Below are 19,847 nucleotides of genomic sequence, written 5' to 3'. Positions count from 1 at the left end.
ATTCAACATCTGCTGCTCTTCATCTAAATAAACCAGTCTAATTAAATGTTGGTAAGGAAACCTGCAGCTGATCAGTGTTTATTAAGCACTACCAGTATCCTCGGTATGCTTAGAAAAGCATATTGTTATCACAATAATAAAATTTATCACAATATGATAAAATAGTCTAAAATGCATTCATTAGTGAAGTAGGTAAAGTGCAAAAGTGTGCAGTTTGGGATGCGTGAAAAAAAAAAAGAAAAACTGGCACAGTGGAGAAGTATTTTGGACCGATGAGTAAATGGGAGGTATTAAAAAAAAAAACTTTTCAGACATGTACAGAAAAGGCTGTAGAGTCTTTGTGAACGTAAAGTTCTGCTATACAGTAAAGAAAAGAAAAAAAAAACAGGATCTCCCACCTAAATGTTTAAAAACAATAAAAGCACAGGATGCCCTGTTCGGTATATTATAGGAATTTTACAGAAGTGAACAGTGAAGAATTAGTGACAGAAATTATAAAACTTATTTTTTATTTTAAGTTTTTTGAAGGAAATTATGTGACTCCGAGTTTTTAGCACAAAAGGTCTGTCTGACAAACATGCGGCTGGGCAGATAATATCGCACACATTTTCATTTTACTGAGTGTGTTTTTTGCAGAAAGTAAACAGAAAATTAAGCTCATAATATCAAATATGGTTTTAAACAAGTGAAATTACATGGTGGTGTGCAAATTTCAGTGGTAATCATGAGCTTTTACACTTCTATCAAGCGTTCTTAGGCCTGCAAAAGAGTCAAGCGTGACTTTATGGCCTCCATTTGGCCCTCATGTGCTGACTACTTCACATGCTTGCTGAATATTCTCCATCGTTCACCAACCATAGATGATCAGCATTTGAACCAGCAACACCACCAACCATGTCACAACACTGGACCTCAGCTGTACTGCACCATGCCACGCAGATGTGACCATTAATGGCCCCTGGGAACCTGAGATGGATGGTACATTAGAAAATCATGGACACCGACGAGAAGCTGATGTATACATGAAGCCTGAACAGTGTTCCTGTCTGTGTCTGATTATAGTGCCCCATAGTGGCAAAGCGAGGTCACTGCATGTGTCCTCTGTCTGATGTAGCCGGATTTGTTCAAAAGATAAGCCTGACAGGGGGGTCTCCTGCTGTAATCCCATAATCCCCTGTAAAATCCAAACCTCATCAGTGCAGCTGGGGGAGCACTGGGGGGAAATGACCGCATATTAGGGCTAGAGAATCTGCCGCAAACACTATTTGGCAGATGGCAGGGTCATAATATTCACTTGTCACACACATAAAGTCATATTATCATAAAGACATGGAGGTCGAACATCAGTCTGAATCAGTATCTATCAGATGTGATGCAGAAGGAGTGTGTGGTGAGCGGTCAGCATCTGTGCATGTGTGTGGAAATTGTCTTTCTCCTCTACCTGCAGAAAAGTCCATAGGGCTCTTGGGCATGGTAGGTGCCTCTGTGGCCAGTGATGGAGGTTTCTGAGTGTCTGCGATGCTTGAAGGTTTTTCTGACTGGAGTGGTGCCACTCCAACGTCCAATTTCATTCCAATCCCTATTGTAGGCTGAGAGAAACCTGTGGGCACACATTCAGGATCAAGGCCATTAGAGTATATAGAGAGTGTGTTTTAGTGCTTGAAATTTCCCTCAATTCAGTTGGCAACAAAGTAACTTAACAACAATCGAAAACCTTCTGAAAGCCAATAGTAAATGGCCGTCCACTCATCTGAGCCGACCTTTTAGAAGGCTGACAGCTGGGATCCCCCTCTACCTGCATCAGACCAGCGGCCAGCCACAAGTCTGACCACCACGCTCCCCCACCACCATGCCAGACCAACTGATACCTGTCCAATGACCATGTTAAAATCTAAACGGACTCTTATAATAGCACACCTTAGCAGTAAAACAGTCCTGGTGGTTTGGTGCCTTTTATTAGTAATTTATAAATAGTTCTGTCCAGAGGACAGAGGGTCCCCTTGTGAGTCTTGGCTCCTCTGAGATTTCTTCCTTTGAGGGAGTTTTTCCTTGCCACTGTCACCTTTGGCTTAGGTATTTATGTCTTCTTATATTGTTGATTTCTTGTCTTTTTACTAATAACTAATACAACCGTTAAATAATTTGTCAAATAATTTGATTTGATTTGAATTCCAAGACATATGAAAATAAACAATTTTTTGGAAAATCTTATTTAAACATATGAACACACAAAACTGAAGAAAGATCTTTTAAAATAAGTTGTAAAATATAAGGAATAGAGTAGGCCTGACCTGGTCATGTTGGCAGTTAGAAGTAAAATGTTCTCCACTTGTAAATTTTGTGGACAGCGGAACAGCTCATTTCTAATTGCTCTGAGATCTTTTAAATACAGGGTTCATACACTTTGACCAATTTCAAATTCAAGGACTTTCCATGAGTTTTCAAGTATCACAAAACAAACATTCCAGGACCATGTAATTTGTTTACAGGGATGTTTACACGCTAATAGCTGAAAGACTGTCCAGGCTAGCTAGTTAACAACATAATGCATGTTCATGATACCATGGCCAAATCTGTGCATGGTCATATGAAATACGGGCAGCGATTGGTCATGTGAAAAACATGCTACTATAAAGGTTTGCGTTTTATATTATTATGTAAAATGTTGACAGGAGTTCATTACAATATTTTCCATGACTTTTAAGTACTTTTTTCAATTATGTTATTTTTAGGGCTACTCAGTACTGGATTTTAGCATGTTTATATTCCATGACTTTTCAGGTTTTCCAGGACCGTATGAACCCTGTAAATACCTTTTCAGACTGGTAAGCATCTGAAACCCTCAGAAAGCTCTTTGGATTTCACCACGGTAATAACACTCACTGTACTAATCAAGAGCAAACCAAACGAAATGTCTGAGGTTTAAATAAGACCGGCTCCCCCAGAATTCTCTTTAGCCATGTTCTAATAATCTGCAGCTGATGTGCTGCACCTGATTTTACTGATTTTACTTTTAGGCATTTCAGGTAGTAATAGATGGGGCGTGGTGGTGTGTGTGGTGGTGTGTTTTCTTCAAACAAAACTGCATTTCTATTCATTCAATTTAAAAATGTATAAATTATTAAAATACATGTCTCCAGGTTTATTGGTTTAGTTATACTACCTTCATCTCCCAATATTGTTCAAATAAAGATTTTGCCATTAAACAGAAGTATTTCTACATATGCCATTACTTTCAAGTAAGAGAAATGGCAGCTGACCAGACTCAGCATTGGATCAGTTATTCTCTAAATGAATAATACATTCCTTAATTTAGAAATTGCTAAACTGCCCCTTAAAGCATTCTGAAATGAGAGCACACATAATACATACATTATCTATTATATAAGATCCACTGACAGCCAGATGAAATAGCAGAGGGAAGAACGTCTGAACCATTAGACCTGATGTGAATGTTGATGTGAGGATGACTCATCACCTCAGCAAAGTGAGCTGTTTTCAATCTGTTCACTCCGCCGTGTCTCAGGAGTCGCATTTGAACCAAGATTTACGGACAGTCACTTTCAGAGAGCAGCGTGCAGAGATAAGAGGGCCATTTGATTCAGCTAATGAAGATGACTTCTTTAAAAGGACGTTAAAACGGGTCGTTAGTCTCAGGGAAAGGTGTACTTTTCTAAATGTCATCACTGAGATGGAAGAGTGAACGCACCAGGTTTTTAACTTTAGCTGTATCTACAGAAGCGTTAAAAGCTATGAACAACATACTGTACGTACAAAAGGCCAAAACAAAAAACAGATGTATAATATTGCAAAACAGCCACCTAACTTATAATTGAATTTTATCTATGTGTGCAATCTGGGAAACTAGTAGGGATCTTATGACTGAATTTGATTTAATATGATATAGTGGTGACGTCTTACAATAAATTTTTTAATGCAGTAAAAATAAGGACTGGCTAAAACGTGCCTTACTTTTATTAAAATTTTACAAAGTATGCTATTTCAAACAAAAGTAGTGCTGATAATCTTCGTTAGCCCCAAGCTAACATGCTAGTCACTATATGACAATACACAATATGTTATAATACGATACACTGTAGTGTTCATTTACAAGAAATTAGACAGCCAAGCATTTGGCCTGTGGGTTTTTCTTTGTTTGTATGTCTCTGAAATGCTACATTCATGCTTGCATTTGTATGAATCAGATGGTAAACCTAACTGGCCTGATCTGAACTTGACCGATCGGTCAATCTGCAAAGCTGTACACTGTGTTTATGCACCAAGATCATTTTAAGGGTGTCTTTGGATTAGGTCAATGGAGAGAGTTGTGAAAGGTCCTAAGGTATATCCAGATACACACATCCCTCTTTATCCCATGGAATTAAACAGGCTTATCTTCAAACAACAACTTTACTGGGGAAGAAAAACAAAGCTTTCAAGCATTTTAAATTAGGTCAGTGGAGATGTTCATGGTGGCAAGGTAGTATACGGTCCCACAGTAATTGCTGCTGCCTCACAGAAACCTTGTGTCTCAAATGTCAATCTTACAGAAGAAGGAAATCTTCTTAACTTCTAAAGGAAGTCAGTGTAAAAAGACAAAAAAAAAAAAATGATGATACAAGGTTTTAGTGTGATGTGGCATTATACACATAACCCAATTTCAGTTATCCAGGCAAAACAAGCTGTCAGTGATGACAACACTCAATTAATATGTGACAACAGCGATGTCTCCAGTAATTGTTTTTCACATCCATTACAGTATGTTTGTCAGGTAGTGGACCAATATGAGCGTGGCTAGCACTGCTGCTACCCAAAGTTTTGACTTAGACAGCTAGACAGAAAGAGAGTGACATCAGAAGAGTAAAGATATTAACCTGAGAAAGGTCCCATCAAGCCACTGTCCATCATCTGGGAGGGGTGGGGCTGTGCACCCCACTGATCAGGGAAACCAGCCATAGAGCCTGAAGCAAGAAGGAGTGAGAGAGAGTGTGAGGGAGTGAGAGAGAGAGAGAGAGAGAGAGAGAGAGAGAGAGAGAGAGAGAGAGAGTTACAAAGGGAAAGCTTTTGTTTATGTGTGTGTGTTTCAGAGACCCAGAGGAAAGACGATGGACCGAAAGAGAAGGGAAAAACCCAAGACAGAGAGACAAAGAGAGACAGGGATGGCACGCACAGCCACCAGCAACCTGTAACAAGCACTCCTAGAAAATTGAAATGCAAAAAAAAAAAAAAGGGGGGGGGGGTGCTTGTGCAACTCTAAACGAAATATTTTAATCACACTTACGGAAGTGATTTCCAATGCAGTCTACCGTTAACAAGAACACACTTCAATCAAGCTGGAAGATAAATGAAGGTCTGAAAATAACTGATCTGCTGACACCATGGATTCATTTACCATTATTATATTGCATGTAGCCTAGCAGCAGTCAGCATGGCTTCACTGCCTGGCTTCACTGCCTGGCTTACATTGTACCCAAGATCCAAGAAGCTCTCACCTGGCAGAAAGTCTGAGATGAAGGCCTGCTGATCTGCCTGACGTGGCCACACGTCCCCCTGCGGCTCTGGGTACGACACTGAAATCTGTCCCCCTGGTGCCACTGGTGGACCTACAGTGCCTGGAACAAGAGGCAAAGATCAGTTCCTTCACAGCAAACACCTCGTTTCAACAGTTTACAGCACTTTACAGAAGCTATGCCACAGACTCACCTTCAACCCAGTTACAGAGTAAAGTCTAATCCCCTGCATACTTCAGTTAACAAACAAAACACAGCAAAGCTCCGATGGCAAGGCGTCCTGCGAGCTCCCTGCGCTCCCGAGTGTGTGCGTGTGTGTGGCGGAGCAGAGGCCTGAGAGGCGTCTCTGTCTGTGCATGCGTGTGCGTTTGTGTGTTTGTGTGTGTGTGTGGCTGGCACAGTCTGAGCCCACCGTCCCGTCCCGTCTCGGCGGGGAACCTGCTGACTGGACGCGGGCCTGCCGCCTGATCTGAAGTGGCTGCTCTGGCCGCAGCGGGGGAGACGCAACCCTCCCACAAACCTCCCTCTCTCTCTCTCTCTCTCTCTCTCTCTCTCTCTCACCCTCCCTTCCTCTCTCTGTGTCCGTCTTTCTCTCTCTGTCTCCCTCTCCCTTCATCTCGCTCTCCCTCCCATGGCGGGCCAGAGGGCTTAACGAGGGTGACAGTGAGAGGAGTCGACAGAACGACACCCCCAGTCACTACGGGCACCACGGGTCCCCCAAAAACCCAGACAGAGCTGCTGGGACCTCCGGTCAGGCTTGCTGTTGGTGAGAATTGGCCACAGATTAAAAGCAGATTCAAGCAGTCATTATGCAGCCCGTCCCAGTGTATGAGAATTCTGGGGAGCTGACGAAACGAAGTTCCGAGTTAGCTGGCAAGGATGCTACAGGGGCCGTCTAGAAGGATACTAGCAGTAATCTATTAGCAACCGATTACATTGACGATGGAGTAATCAGAGTTTTAAAAAACAGGTCACAGAAAGGGAAACGGACTTAACAATGACAAAGGCACATAAATAATCCCAAATTGGATGTCCTGGGGATGATAAAGGAAGCCAAAAGATCTTCATTTAAGGGTCAAGCATGCTCACACGCATCAATTCTATTAGTTTTTAAACAAAGGCCAAGGTGGACTTGCAGTCCTATGTGAAAGTTTAAACAATCTGATTTGTGGATTTCCTAAACTAAAATATGCCATATTTAAAAAAATTATGTATATAATAAATATTATATAATGTATATCCAATATAGACTTTATTTCATTATTTAAAATGAAAGGAAAAGTCATTAAAATGTGCAGAAGTGTGTTCTTTGTAGAGGATGTGAACTAATTTTCACTTTACATCAACACCACATGTAATCTGTTGAGTTAATTTGATAACTGAAGAACAACAAAGCACACACAGCCGTTTCAAGACTCCAAATGAAGTCACTGGAAACAGATAAATAAAGAATGCCTGTTAAAAGAGTAAATAAATTCGCCTTCGTCTTCTTGCTATTGGGGACCAGTATATATATATATATATATATATATATATATATCATAATACCAGCAGAAAATGACTGTTATTTTTTTCGGAGTGACGTACTACCTGTCCTGTTAAGCTACATCTATGCTAACAGATGACAACTCCGGCAAGCATTGTGCTAAGTTATAGTGAAGAGGGATGGCCAGTTGCTACGGACGGCTGTGGCATCGCCAGGGATCAAACTATGAGTTTGTTAAGACAATTGCGCCATGCAGTGGCCCCAGGAAGCTGTCAATCTGAAGCCATTTAAAATGACATTAGTGCATTTACAGTAGCACGCTACGAATTATAGCCATGAAGCAACCATCCACAACCCAACGCCCACTGCTAAGATCATGAAAGCTCGGCGAAAGCCTGCATCCTCCTGTCACTTTGAGTTTTTGTGACCTGACCTCCTCTGCTCTGCCCTTCCAGCCCTGTCTGCTCTCACAGCTGAAAGAGCCACAAACACGGCTCACTAAATCAGCTTCACATTTCCCTTAAGACCACATTCTTCTGACGTTTGGAAAAGCACAGACATATTAGTGCCGTCAGCGAGATTCCCCTTTATTGTTCTGGTTGTCAAAGATCACATCTTCTTACTTCTTATTTCTTATTCACAAAGGAGAACGATGATCATATCTTCTTAAGAGTTTTTTTAATTTGTTCTTGAGGAAAGTCCCAATGAAAAAGTCCCAAATAGGAAAACACTGGTGAATGTCAGAATCTTTGTGAAAACCACGTAAGTGGGTTTTAAGACGACCTTTCTTCTGAAGAATGGTTGGCTAATAAGGCCTGATGTATAGAAACCCAGGTGTGACCCTACTGCTACTTAATGAATGAAAATACATGAACCAAAGAACCAAAGCGAAAAAGCCTGAAACCATCCTCAGCCCTCAAAGACACCAGGCGGTACTGACTAAGCAAGTAACTTTCTCAGACATCTGGTGCACTGGACGTTACGTGTCATCTTTTCGGAAAAAAAAGGCTCTCAAAGTCTGTTGAGGGCAGATGCACCAAGAGCCCGAAAGCAGTGCACTGGAGCTCATGCGGCCGTTTTTAATCCGCGTGTCCAATCAGTGCTTAAGGCACGTCAGCAAGAGAAAAACCCACTGACTGACAGGAGCTGACGGGCTGCTCGCCTCAGCAGCGCAGTGTGTGACCCGTTTGATGCCGATGAGTCCGCCTAACGAGTCTTTATTTGGTGACGTGAATTACGGTGATGCACCCAAGTGCCAGACGTGTTCAGGTCTGCAAAGGCTTCTGAGACAAGGCAAATCAGACAGTGGTTCCATGTGAAGATGTGACCAACAGTCAGGCCAGTCTGTAGGGTTACAGCAGCCCCAGTCGCAACTGTATCTGATGTCTGCTCTGTCTCGGTGCAGGGTGTGCTGTAATCTACTAGTCTGGGATAACATGGCCAAGAGCAAGACAGCTAGGATGGTTACAGCATCAGCAAAAGTCTGTAAAAAGCATTAGTGCAAGAACGGACATGGAAAACACTTCCTCAAGCTCTGGCTAGAGATGGTTTAGTACCATTTCATTGCATCATGGCATTTATATAGTAAATCATTATATAGTAGCTTGTAAATAATGCTAATAATTAAATAGCTGTTACATATGTATTCATATACACTATTGTTTGAATTATTACCCAATTCAGCAGACTTTACTTTTTAAGATATGGCATATACATTCTATGAGAAAATCCCACTTTTTACTTTTAACATATTATTTTAATAATTCTCCATTAGAACATGGCCATTCTCATACATCCGTTCTGACCAACACGACATTTGTATTGAATCGATCAACTTTTACATTGTTTATTTGTAGTTTTTTATGTTAGACAGGGTCCGTCAGGCTCAACCCAACCACCCCGTCACACAAAATAGTTAGGGAACAGTTTTTCTATTAAGGAAAAAAAAAATCTACTATTAATGCAATGAAAATAAAAAATTCAAATCGATCCGCATGTTTGCAAGGTCTGGGTCTTGACCACATAGAGAACAGTAGCCACCCTGTCACATTTCATTGTGAAGATGACTCCCAGGTCTGAATAAAAAGGATAATATTAATACGTTTTTGTGGAGGATGAACATGTCTTGGATGTGTATATTTATATGATAAAACTCAACATATAAATCTGATTGAGTGATGCATATAAAGGCTTACATAAAGCTTTTTGCTTGGAAATACAGATTTCACATAGCAACTGATTTTTTATGAATGTTTTTGCCATAGACACGAATAGGGCATTAAAGGTTGTGCACCCTTCTTATTTCATGATGGTACAAATATAGCAGGAACACCCGCAATCACATGGGGCACCACAGCAACCACTTAGCATCACCCTTGTAACAACTTAATACAGTACCTTCCATCATTTTGCAAGAACTTTCTATTTCTATTCTATTTTTATAGTTCTCTGTGTCCAATAAACATTAACAACTTAACATTAACAACTGATCACAGAACAGGAGAAACAGAGCTCTTATTCCACCATTCTGAACTGTAGCTGAACTCAGATGACCTCTGTAGTTGTTTACACTGCAAACAACACGTTCAGTTATTTCAATGTCAGTGATATTCCTGTGGATGGGACTTGGAGGGAAACGGCAGTGAAGTGAACAAGTGACAGACAAGCTGGAAGTGAATAGCTCGGTTGAATAACAGGACCAAGGTCACACATGAACGTAAAAGGCAGAACACTCTTAGCTCTGGGCTCTCAGGAGATAGTAGATACATAACTTAATAAATAGCTTCATAAAAACTGAGCAACAGAGAGAAAGAATGAAAAGTGAGCGTGTGAGCGAGACAAACAAAAACTAGTGTGGGTGTCTGGGCCAATCCTGCCAGGTCATGTAGTGTTCCACTCAGTGAACTCTGGCCAAAAAGCCCAGAGTTCAGTAAACAAACAAACTGACCAACAAATAGGCTAACATGTTCAAGTGCATTCTCTTTTGTGGAGAGTCCTCTGGAAAAAAAGAGAAAAGAAACTAATAAAGAGAGGCCTGGAGAAAGGCTGGAGGCTTGCTGGAGCATTGCGGGAGAGTGATGAGAGTGCATTTTGGCAGTACCTGCAGGAAAAATGGGTGCTTTTCGGTTTGCTTTTTTGGTGTATGAGGAAGTACAGATGGGTGATGTGACAGAAATTCATCATGATATTTGACTATTCTGAGGTTTGCTTTTATTATCTTTTATTTTTAGGGTCACAATTTGATTCATGATCAACAGTCTCCCAAAAACTACCATCAGAAAAAGCGCTGCTAGCATTATTAACTTTTAAAGTCTGTTAAGTCTATGAAGTTACTGAATAATACTGTGGTATTGTTACTTACTGATGTTGTGTTCAGAACCAACTACAAAATAACTTTAACGCTACAACTACTAGTACTAGTACACTACTATAATAAGAATAAGAATAATATCTAGAAAAAGAAGCAGTTTTGCTTATGACCATTTTAGGATGCTCCCTAGCATTTCAATGCACATGTGAGTTGAAGCCTAATTGTAATATACCTTTAATTTGTCCATGAAACAAGAGCTTTTTTCACAAGCTAAATAGCAAATGTTACAAATTAGCCTGACGCTTCTTCTCTGAAACAGTTTTGCCTGAACCTGCATTAAGCCACCTGTTTCACATGATATCCGAGAGCTGAGATCTGACTTGTTTTTCCTGGCTTTACTCTGATGGCTGAAATCTGATGCTGTGATCTGAAGATGTCCTATAATGTACGTTATACCAGATCAACGGTTTTTCATGCAGCCATTGCCTCTGCCTGCAGCACCCACATTCAGCCAGAGCAGCTCAACAACTATCTCATTTGTATGTATGTGATATTAATGTAGGACAGGGGTGTTTCCGATTCTATTCACAAAAGGCCAGTGTAGCTGCAGGTTCTCATTCCACTTGTTTACTCAACTGATCTCAGTCCAGACACTTAATTATGAACTGCAGCTTGGATGGAATGAAAACCAACGGCAACTCTGGCCCTTTGCAGATAGGACTGGACACCCCTAATATAGGCTATCAATTTACTCAGGATTTGAGGAGTTCAGCTGTGTGTGGAAGGAAATACCAGTGACTTGAGCAATCACTTTAATTGGCAATCACAAAGGGTGGTTGCCCGGACTATCTGACTGGCCTATCATGCTTTATATACAAACAATATTTGCGTAAGATATCATAATTAAATAACTTTTTACATTATTCAGACAAAAAGTAGCATAATATCCTGACATGAGAATTTTACAATATACAGTACGCATCATTTAACATATTTCTACTGAAATTTGCTGCAATACGTCCAATAAACCCAGCTAATCCATGCTATTTATAATGAACCCCAATAACATTAAAATTTCCCACCTCTAGATAAAATAGTAGCATTTGCAGCATAGTAAACCACCTGATGAGGTTTATTTGGAGTACAAGGAGGGATTCCTATACTTTTGGATGTCTTTTCCTGGAGTTTGGCAGCACCATAACACCTCCACACACCCACTCTCCCAACAATCTACCACTGCAATATTTGGCTTTCTTTGGCCCAGTTTACCGCTTTATTTTTTTCAACAATGATCCTCTCTCTCACTATACAACTCATTCCCTCCAGGGACACACAGACCCCAACTATTTATACCTATGATGTTCTGTTTTTGAAAGTTCTCTGCAAAGCTGGCCTAAAAAAATATGAACCACAACATTTTGTGTTAGAGAATAGCCGGGATGCTGGCTCACGCTGCCCATCTGCCTTTTCACCTCTTCACTGGGTACCCCAAACCTTCAGCACTATGGTAAAAACAGACTTCTCTCCATGACACAAACTCAGGCCGAGACGCTGTTATGCAATAAACTCCACTAGACTGAACGAGAACATAATGGAGTGTGAGGAACGGCGTCGTGCAGCCTGTTATAGAGGAGACGAGAGGAGAGGCAGAGTAAATCACTGCTGAAGGCAGAGCAAGAGGAGAAGGAGGCGTCCTTTGTCTGACCCCACACCCACTCCGTCTCAGGCCTGCTGAGCCAGACTCTCTTAGGCAGACCAAGCCTTAAACTAGGCCACTCACAGCACTGCATCGACTTCCAGCATACACACTCGCTGCTTTACTGAGGCTTAAAGTAATGATTGGGTCAAAGTAGTACAATTTCCCCCTTACCCCGAATACAGTGGGTCAGTCGAGGCAGCCAAGTGTTTGGTGTCCAGAGTTTACCTCTTAAACCTTTCACTGGAGCCATGAGGCTTGTTCAGCTAACAAGATGCTGAAACTGCACAACTAAAATGTATAAAAATGCACAAAAATATACTGCATAGCTTAAGTCTTGAAGCTGGAATTCTGTGTTGTCATAAGCTTTTTTCACATATGAATTTAGGAGAATGAGTTCTGAAGATTTTCAGCAGTCGCCCTTTTACATATTTAGCACACAGCTGGAGATTTTCTGTGTCAGGCAAGTTCTCACTACAGGAAATGTTCTACGTGATTTAGGCAAGGGGCATCGCCTGTATAGCATGTGTATGAGGTACGACAGGACCCACTGTGTATTCTCCGGATAATGACTCGCTCTATTCACACCAGATGAAGCGAAGAAGCCCAAGAGAATCACGAGCTACGGCCATGCTTCACTGTAGACAGGGTGTACTTTTCGGCGTAGGCTTTGTTCTTCTTCCTCCAGACATATCGCTGATCCGAAGACCCCAAAAGGTCCTGAATAAAACTTTTAAAGCCCATGGACCAAACGAAGCATATGCTTAAAAGAACACCCTGTTTACACTGAAGCATAGTGGTGGCTCAGTGATGCTCTGTGGCTGCTTTGCTTCCTCTGGCACTGGAAACCTGCAGCATGTGCAGGGCAAGATGGATTTAATGAAGTATCAAGAAACTCTAGGTGAAAAAGTCATGCCTTCTTTGTGGAATCTGAAGCTTGGGCATCATTGGAACTTCCAACAGGACAGTGATCCCAAGCAAACTTCAAAGTGCACCAAGGCTTGCTTTTAGAAGAAGTCCTGGAAGATTATGGAGTGAGTCAGATTGCCTGACTTGAACCCCATTAAAAAAATCCTTGGTGGGATTTAAAGAAGGCAGTTGCAGCTCGCAAATCCATACATATTAGTGAACTGGAGGCCATTGCCCATAAAGAATAGGCTAGGATTCCATAGGAATGTTGCCAGAAGCCGGGGTGTGGCTATGCATCATGCTTGTAGAAGGTTATATCAGCAAAATGGAGCTCTACAAAGTACTACAGATGCATGTCAGGAAGGGGTTAAATAAGTCTAATGACTATCGTCATTAAAAGTAGCATTTTTTGTCGAGTTTGGAAAAAAGCCTTGTTATATTAATTGTTTTAAAATATTTAAATAGTTCTTCTGTGGTTTACTGTAAATGGCTGAAAGTTGGTCAATTTAATATGTAGAATTTGGGTCTTTTTAAATGATGCACCTATAAGAAGTACGATTTTTTAATTTCTGCACTAGCACTGCTAGAACTGCTCATTTTTAAACTCTCAGACCAGTTACTAATTTTCTTTTATTCAAGCTTTTGGATTTGTAAAATCCTTTTGGACCTGGAAATCCCCTGTGGTTAAAAACCTGTCAGGAAACAGCTGTGTTAAAAGAAAGGTGCATTCATAAGGAAATGTAGTTAATGTGGCATAAAGTGTGATTCTTACCAGGGTTCAGCTTAAGGACACTCTACTTGAGGGCAGGAGCAAGAAAAGCCAACACAGAGGAGCATTATGGCAGCTGTCAGTTTCTAACACTCCTCGAAGAGAAATGGAGGAACATTTTCCTGTCTGTATCTCACAGTCTTCACAACTGCCGCAGAAAGAGCAAATCCAGATTCTTAGACGTGTGAGAAAAGGGCACCTTCTGTCAGCACCAGCCTTCAGCGCTGCAGGCAGAGATGCAGTGGAGATGGCAGCAACGGATAGGGACTGACCACTGGTCTCTTACCCTTCCAACATAAACATGCAAACAAACACAGATACAGCCACTGCTCAGGCTGCTGTCAAGCTCTGTTCGTCAGCTGGAACTGTCACACTGTCACTCCTCCCGTCGCTACTTTAAATGAATTCATACAAGCATACACACCGGCACAGCGTACAAGCATATAGTGTTTAGTCCTCAATAGGCGAATCGGTTCTTAATATGCGCACGGTATATACTACCAAAAAGCGTTGCATGATGTATGAAAAGTTTAACCCTGTTTCAATACATGGTTGATTCTTCAATTAGGAAAATTAGGAATTTATGTATCCAGGTTGTATGTTATAAATAGCTTAAGTATTAAATTTATTATATATAATATATAATTTATATCAATTAAAATGTTATAAAATGTATGAAACTACAATACATAAAAACATACATAAAAAAGGTAAAAAGTGATCAATTCACAAAAAAATTCTAATGTGTTTTTTTGTTACTTCATAGATAACGTATTATTTATGTGCCTAACTATAAAATCTGCATTTTTTTTAAATATATCACTGTTCCGGTTTACTACAACAGCATGTAATTTCTATGATTTTTTTAAAGGTAACAACTATTTATCTCATAACCATGGAAATAAAAAATGACAGGGTAGCACATCAGTCACAGGAAAATGTCATAAGAAGAAGTGTCATTTTAAAGTTCTCCTGACCATGGAGTAGGTTTATTCAGCGTCATTACCATTCATACCACTACAGCAATATTTTAGATATGTATTTCAAGTGCATCTTATAGTAGCTGTTGAGTAGTATTAAGAAATGCATCAGTCTGTTTCTCCCTGTTTTTTTAAATATATATATATATATATATATATATATATATATATATATATATATATATATATATATAATTTGTGCACATTTTTGAATATTACCATTCCCATTAGCTGCAATAACCTATGATTTCTTTCATTTCTATTTTTGAAAGGTAAGAACTGTATCTTGCAACCATGGAAACAAAGTAGTAGTAGTGTTAGGACCTACATTCTTTAAAGGTTTTTAATTTCACTATCAGTATATTTTTAACAGTTTAGAAATCAAAGTTAAATGTAAAGTAAAAGTTCCTAAAACTATTTTCATTGTATTTCAGTCATTATGACTGTGAGACCTCAGTCGCAAGCTCTAGACAACACAGGAAAAAAAGGTCTTGGTTGCTATATAGCCTTCAAACCGGAAAGGTTCTACAGTCTATTTCTGTCCACTTACGCCATGCATTATAATATCTTCTTCTTCCCCTGCCCAGTTCCTCGCCATGACCCAAACACACTCGGACTTTACTACTGCCTACCACTGCACTGCTGTTAGCCTGCAGTTCAGTAAATGACACCCTTCTCACACACTTCCTCTTCATCGCCTCAGCTGCCTGACAGGGAAGAGTCAAAGTGCAAAACAGGAACACATCTGAGACCACATCAGGCACATGCACATACAAACACACACACTTAGATGGAAGGACACACAGGGTTTCATCTACTCTCAGGCTCAAAGTGCTCCTGAACAGAGGTGGGCAGTATCATGATATCTTGTGCTTTTCAGAGTCTATCGTGGACATCGACAGCACTTAAAGAGCAATGTTCAATGTGGTAATTAGTGCTGTTTAACTGGATGTAGAGCAGAAAGTGCACAAACCTGGCACTACTTGCACATTCAGCCTGTGTCAAAATAAAGTGATGCCGACCGTGTAAATGCCCGTTTGTACTTTTGTATAAACTATTCATGATGGTGACACACTTTTAATGCACTTTGGTGTACTGCAGACGATGCACCACCGATTGTTGCTGAGATAATTACTGCTCTTGCTTTTCCAGACCGTTTTAGAGCATGAAGAACTTAAGCAGTACCACGATGTATCAAATGTTTATAAAAGTAAAGCTTTAGATGTTTTATTTCAGCTTTTATGGAAGATCCAGAATCCTGTTTGCCGTGTTCACATTTCTAGCTACGTCAGCCATTCAGAGAAAAATGGTAGACATACTCATTAGTGCCATAAAAACAAACACAGCCAATAACAAGCTCAGAATTAACCAACGGACGCGCTGCCATGGAAATGCATCATCTTTTTACATTCCATAGAAAATAATCCAGTATAGCGGAGAACGGCTCTGAAGAGAACGCTTCTGTTCTTACTGTAGCTTCAATCAGAGGTTTCTGCACCTGCTGTGTGGTAATGAACTGAGGTTGTGAATGAAAAAGCCATGTTTGGAGCTAAAGGTTTAAAATCAAGGTCCTGATTACAGCTGAAGGTAAAACCACATCATGCAGTGTTTTGTGTTCTCATTAACCAAGTTACCTAAATCACAGCAAACCCAACTTTAATGAAAAGTCTAAAGTAATTAAAAGCCTCTTTTGCAGCCGAGGTTTTTGCCCTGTTTGTGCTCTCTAAATGGCACCTACTGAGAGAACCTGCTATTTTAATGTCACCAACAACAAAAAGGCAACCCAGATTCAACCCAGTGTTCTATTCAGAAGGCCCATGTTTCACATCGTCCAACCCATACATATCCCACCCTACCACACCTATGAGCATGTATGTCTGTCAGTCATTGGTGCTTCTGTCCATTTATTTGCCATCACGGAGAAATATGAAAGCCATTCATCAGGCACAGAGCACAGCTGGCAGAACGCAGGCCCAGCGTGGCCTTCCTCCCCTGGAGATGTAGGGACAGCGAGGCTGCAGATGAAGCACATCTGCCGCAGGACTGTCCGGCGCGTGCTTAGTAGCCTAAAGTAGGGCGGGCTGACCCAAATACAGGTCCCTCCTGAGACAGCGCAGTGTCAATGCGCCATCGCAGTGGCTCACTCATCGCAGTCCCCTACTGGAGCAGCCACGCTCATGCCATCACCAAGAGGAGGAGAAGACATGGAGAAGGGCAGTAGCGGCTATATTAGATTTGCTAACTGTCAGTTCGATGTGCAATTAAAAGTGAAACGCCAAAATGTGTAGAATCAATGTCGGTAACAGTAATTACAGTTGAATAACAGTAATACCGTTATACAGTGGCATTTACAAATGATGACTGTATTTCCAAATCAGGACAATATGTCAAAGTTATGACGAGTTTGCCAAGTGTGCTGGAACCTGGTTGAAAAACACTCCTAAACCCACTTACTGACTTTGTGCTCTCAGACATGTGGCTAAACATGTGTGATTTGAGCTTGCTAGCTAATTTACCTCAGCCTAGACAGCCTAGACAGACATGACCTGACCATTTTAGTCACTCCAACACCAGTTGTTTGGCTTTGTCCTCTCAGATCCGAGTTTCTGTCATCAACACTCATGTCCATAACAGCAGCTGTTCTGTGTGTTCTGTACTCTGTGAATCTGTAGCCGAGCTAGCTAAGCAAAGATTAGCCTAGTGAGTGGGCTGTGGATCCAGCAGCACTAAGGAAAAAACAGTAGTCGCACAGTCTGAGGTTTCTGTCAGCTAGACTCAAGCTTGTTATGTGGAGAGCAGAATGCCACCATGGTAACGCTGGGCTAAGTAGCTTCTCTCCTGATTTGCAGCAGTGTAACATTTGCAATTGTCATGCTGATGGTTTAACATTTACCGGATGACTGAATTAAATTTGTGCACAGTGTTCATGTGAATTTCGTATTTGATCATTTATCACAGGATGAGAAAGCACAGAAGCCACATAATCGTAAAACCATCTGCTTATACTAGTCTCCCCCCTACATCAAACCCACCCTTCTTAAACTGACCACTGTTGTTTGTGGTGTTTTCGTAGCAACCAAAGGCATAATCTGCATTTTTCTTTGTTCGAAATTAAGGGTCCACTGAACCACTTTTGAAGAACCTTTAAGCTGGTAAAAAGGTTTAGACCTTGAAATGGTTCTTCCCACTTACACATCTGTATTAGAAACATGGATCTTCATGGAACTAAATTTGGTTCTTCTATGGCATCTCTCACAGAACCATTTGAAGCATCTTAACTTATAAGAGTAAGTGAATACGGTGTGTGAATGCCTTAAATATGTGATTCTCTGAGCAGAAAATGCAGCAGCTTTGGTGAACCAGTTTGAACTCGAAACTAGGAAGCATAAATGATCCTGAACAACAGCATGAGGAAAAGCTTACTGAGGCTTGTGCCACAACACTATCACTGGTGAGCCTGCAGAAATTCTGGAGTGCGTCTGTAAGACTGAATCAAAGGGACAACGGCTGGGTAATCCTTGAGCTGCTTCTGAATGCAGCAGAAGCTTCCAGAGACAGCGCAGTCGCTCATTTGAAAACACGCTTTTTTAAAAGGGAGATTAAAGTGCAGAGAGTTCTGAAGAGATGGCTTTGCAAAATGTCCATAAACAGCAAACAGAGATACTTCATGTCACAGTACATGTGTCGCAGTAGCCTGTTCTCAATATTCACACTATAAAACCCAAAAAACAAATTGCTTTTTTTATGCATCACCTTTATATATCACCTCTGCAGCAATCTATGCAATCAACATGTTTCTTCAAATGCTAGAGAACATTTGCTTTATATTAAAAATGTTTAAAAAATATTTTTAAATCTTTAAATGAATAAAAAAATAACAATGTGAAGTCAGTACTTTGTAACTGGTTATGAGTCCTTCTGTTCCTGTATTTCCAATTCCCTCTCTTTATTTGGGAATGCGTCCAGCTCTGCCACACTCTTGAGCCATTCTCCACACACTGTTTGTTTAAGATCCGCCCATAAGTCACATATTGCATATCATGTCAGTAGGTCATGTTTTTGTATGCTGGTGGGGTCTTTGCTCTCATTTGTGGGTTTTGCCTTTCTATCCAGCATAAAAGCAGTTCTATCCAAGAGTAGTCCTGTCCTCCAGACCTTGTCTTGACTTCTGCCATTTCCTCATGACATTTTGGACTGAGGTAGTTTAATATTGGAAGCTCGTTGATATATCTGACGTGTTCTTATCTTGGTAGGTTTTAATCAGCTGGTAAGAGAAGCTCATGGTTGTAAGCATCATGTTAAAAGGGTCTGAGAATTTATTACACTCAGGAATTTCACTTAGCTGACCATTTCGAATGACCTGGATAAACATTTCAAACAGACTTTAAATCATTCAAGTCCATTAAGGCCTAATGAACTGAGATGTGATACTTTTAACTTGAAAGGGTGTCGTCATTTTTGCACATGCCACAATTACTTTTTTAATTATCTTTGAAGTATATAAAATATAAATTAACAAGTGAACAATGAATTACGTAATTTAGTGAGGGATGCCTAAAACTGTAAATAAACATAGTCAGGACAGAATAGCAGAACTTAGACAGTTAATTACCATTAGAATTTTATTAGTCAGGTGCAGACAGATTAGAAAAAGCGCTGTTCAAACAGTCTACACGGCCACATAACAGCTGCAAGAGAGCTGGGTGTAGCACAGGGGGGACAAAATAAAAAAAAAGTTAAAGAGTAAAAGTAAAAAATTGTGAAATTTATAGTAAAGTATCAAATGAACTTGTAATAGAGCCAATTGCCTTATGTCAACTTACCAACATCACACCAACATCCCAGATAACATGCAGAATGTAAAGTCAGAGAAAACGGTAGGGATGCACAGTGATGTTGGGACCATATCAGTATCTGTCGGCATTGAACATGTTTGAAGGTGTATTTAATGAACCCCAGGAGAACAGGGTTGGGATTCCCGAAAGCACTGTAACACAAAGATAATTCTTAAATGGTCGAGCGAGCATCGCACTCAACACTCTCTCTACCAATTAAGATGACTTTAACACTAAGATGCTTTTGGGGAACCAAAAAATCTGTATATGCTAAACCAGGAAGATGTAGCCCCAGTTATTATTTAAATCATATTTCATGTTTTACCTTTTATAAATAAAATTTTTGCTAACA

General features: G+C 40.4%; 1 protein-coding gene across 10 annotated transcripts in view; it reads right to left on the bottom strand.

The window, feature by feature from the left end:
- Nucleotides 1–19,847, bottom strand: part of LOC140556268 (uncharacterized) — a 99,572-nt gene that overhangs the window by 44,575 nt on the left and 35,150 nt on the right. For 9 of the 10 annotated variants that reach the window (XM_072679967.1, XM_072679966.1, XM_072679973.1 and 6 more), the window contains 3 exons: nucleotides 5,493–5,612; nucleotides 4,875–4,961; nucleotides 1,442–1,600 (listed from right to left, as the gene is read on the bottom strand). In XM_072679967.1, coding sequence (XP_072536068.1) covers nucleotides 1,442–1,600; nucleotides 4,875–4,961; nucleotides 5,493–5,612 — 366 coding nt within the window. Of the gene's footprint in view, nucleotides 1–1,441; nucleotides 1,601–4,874; nucleotides 4,962–5,492; nucleotides 5,613–5,703; nucleotides 5,955–19,847 lie in introns of those variants that run through there. The other variant, XM_072679976.1, reaches the window with a different exon arrangement.

This window comes from Salminus brasiliensis, chromosome 5, assembly GCF_030463535.1.
Source record: "Salminus brasiliensis chromosome 5, fSalBra1.hap2, whole genome shotgun sequence".
Lineage (NCBI taxonomy): Eukaryota > Metazoa > Chordata > Actinopteri > Characiformes > Bryconidae > Salminus > Salminus brasiliensis.
The sequence above is the reverse complement of the archived record's forward strand: the minus strand, read 5'-3'. Positions and strand labels throughout refer to the sequence as shown.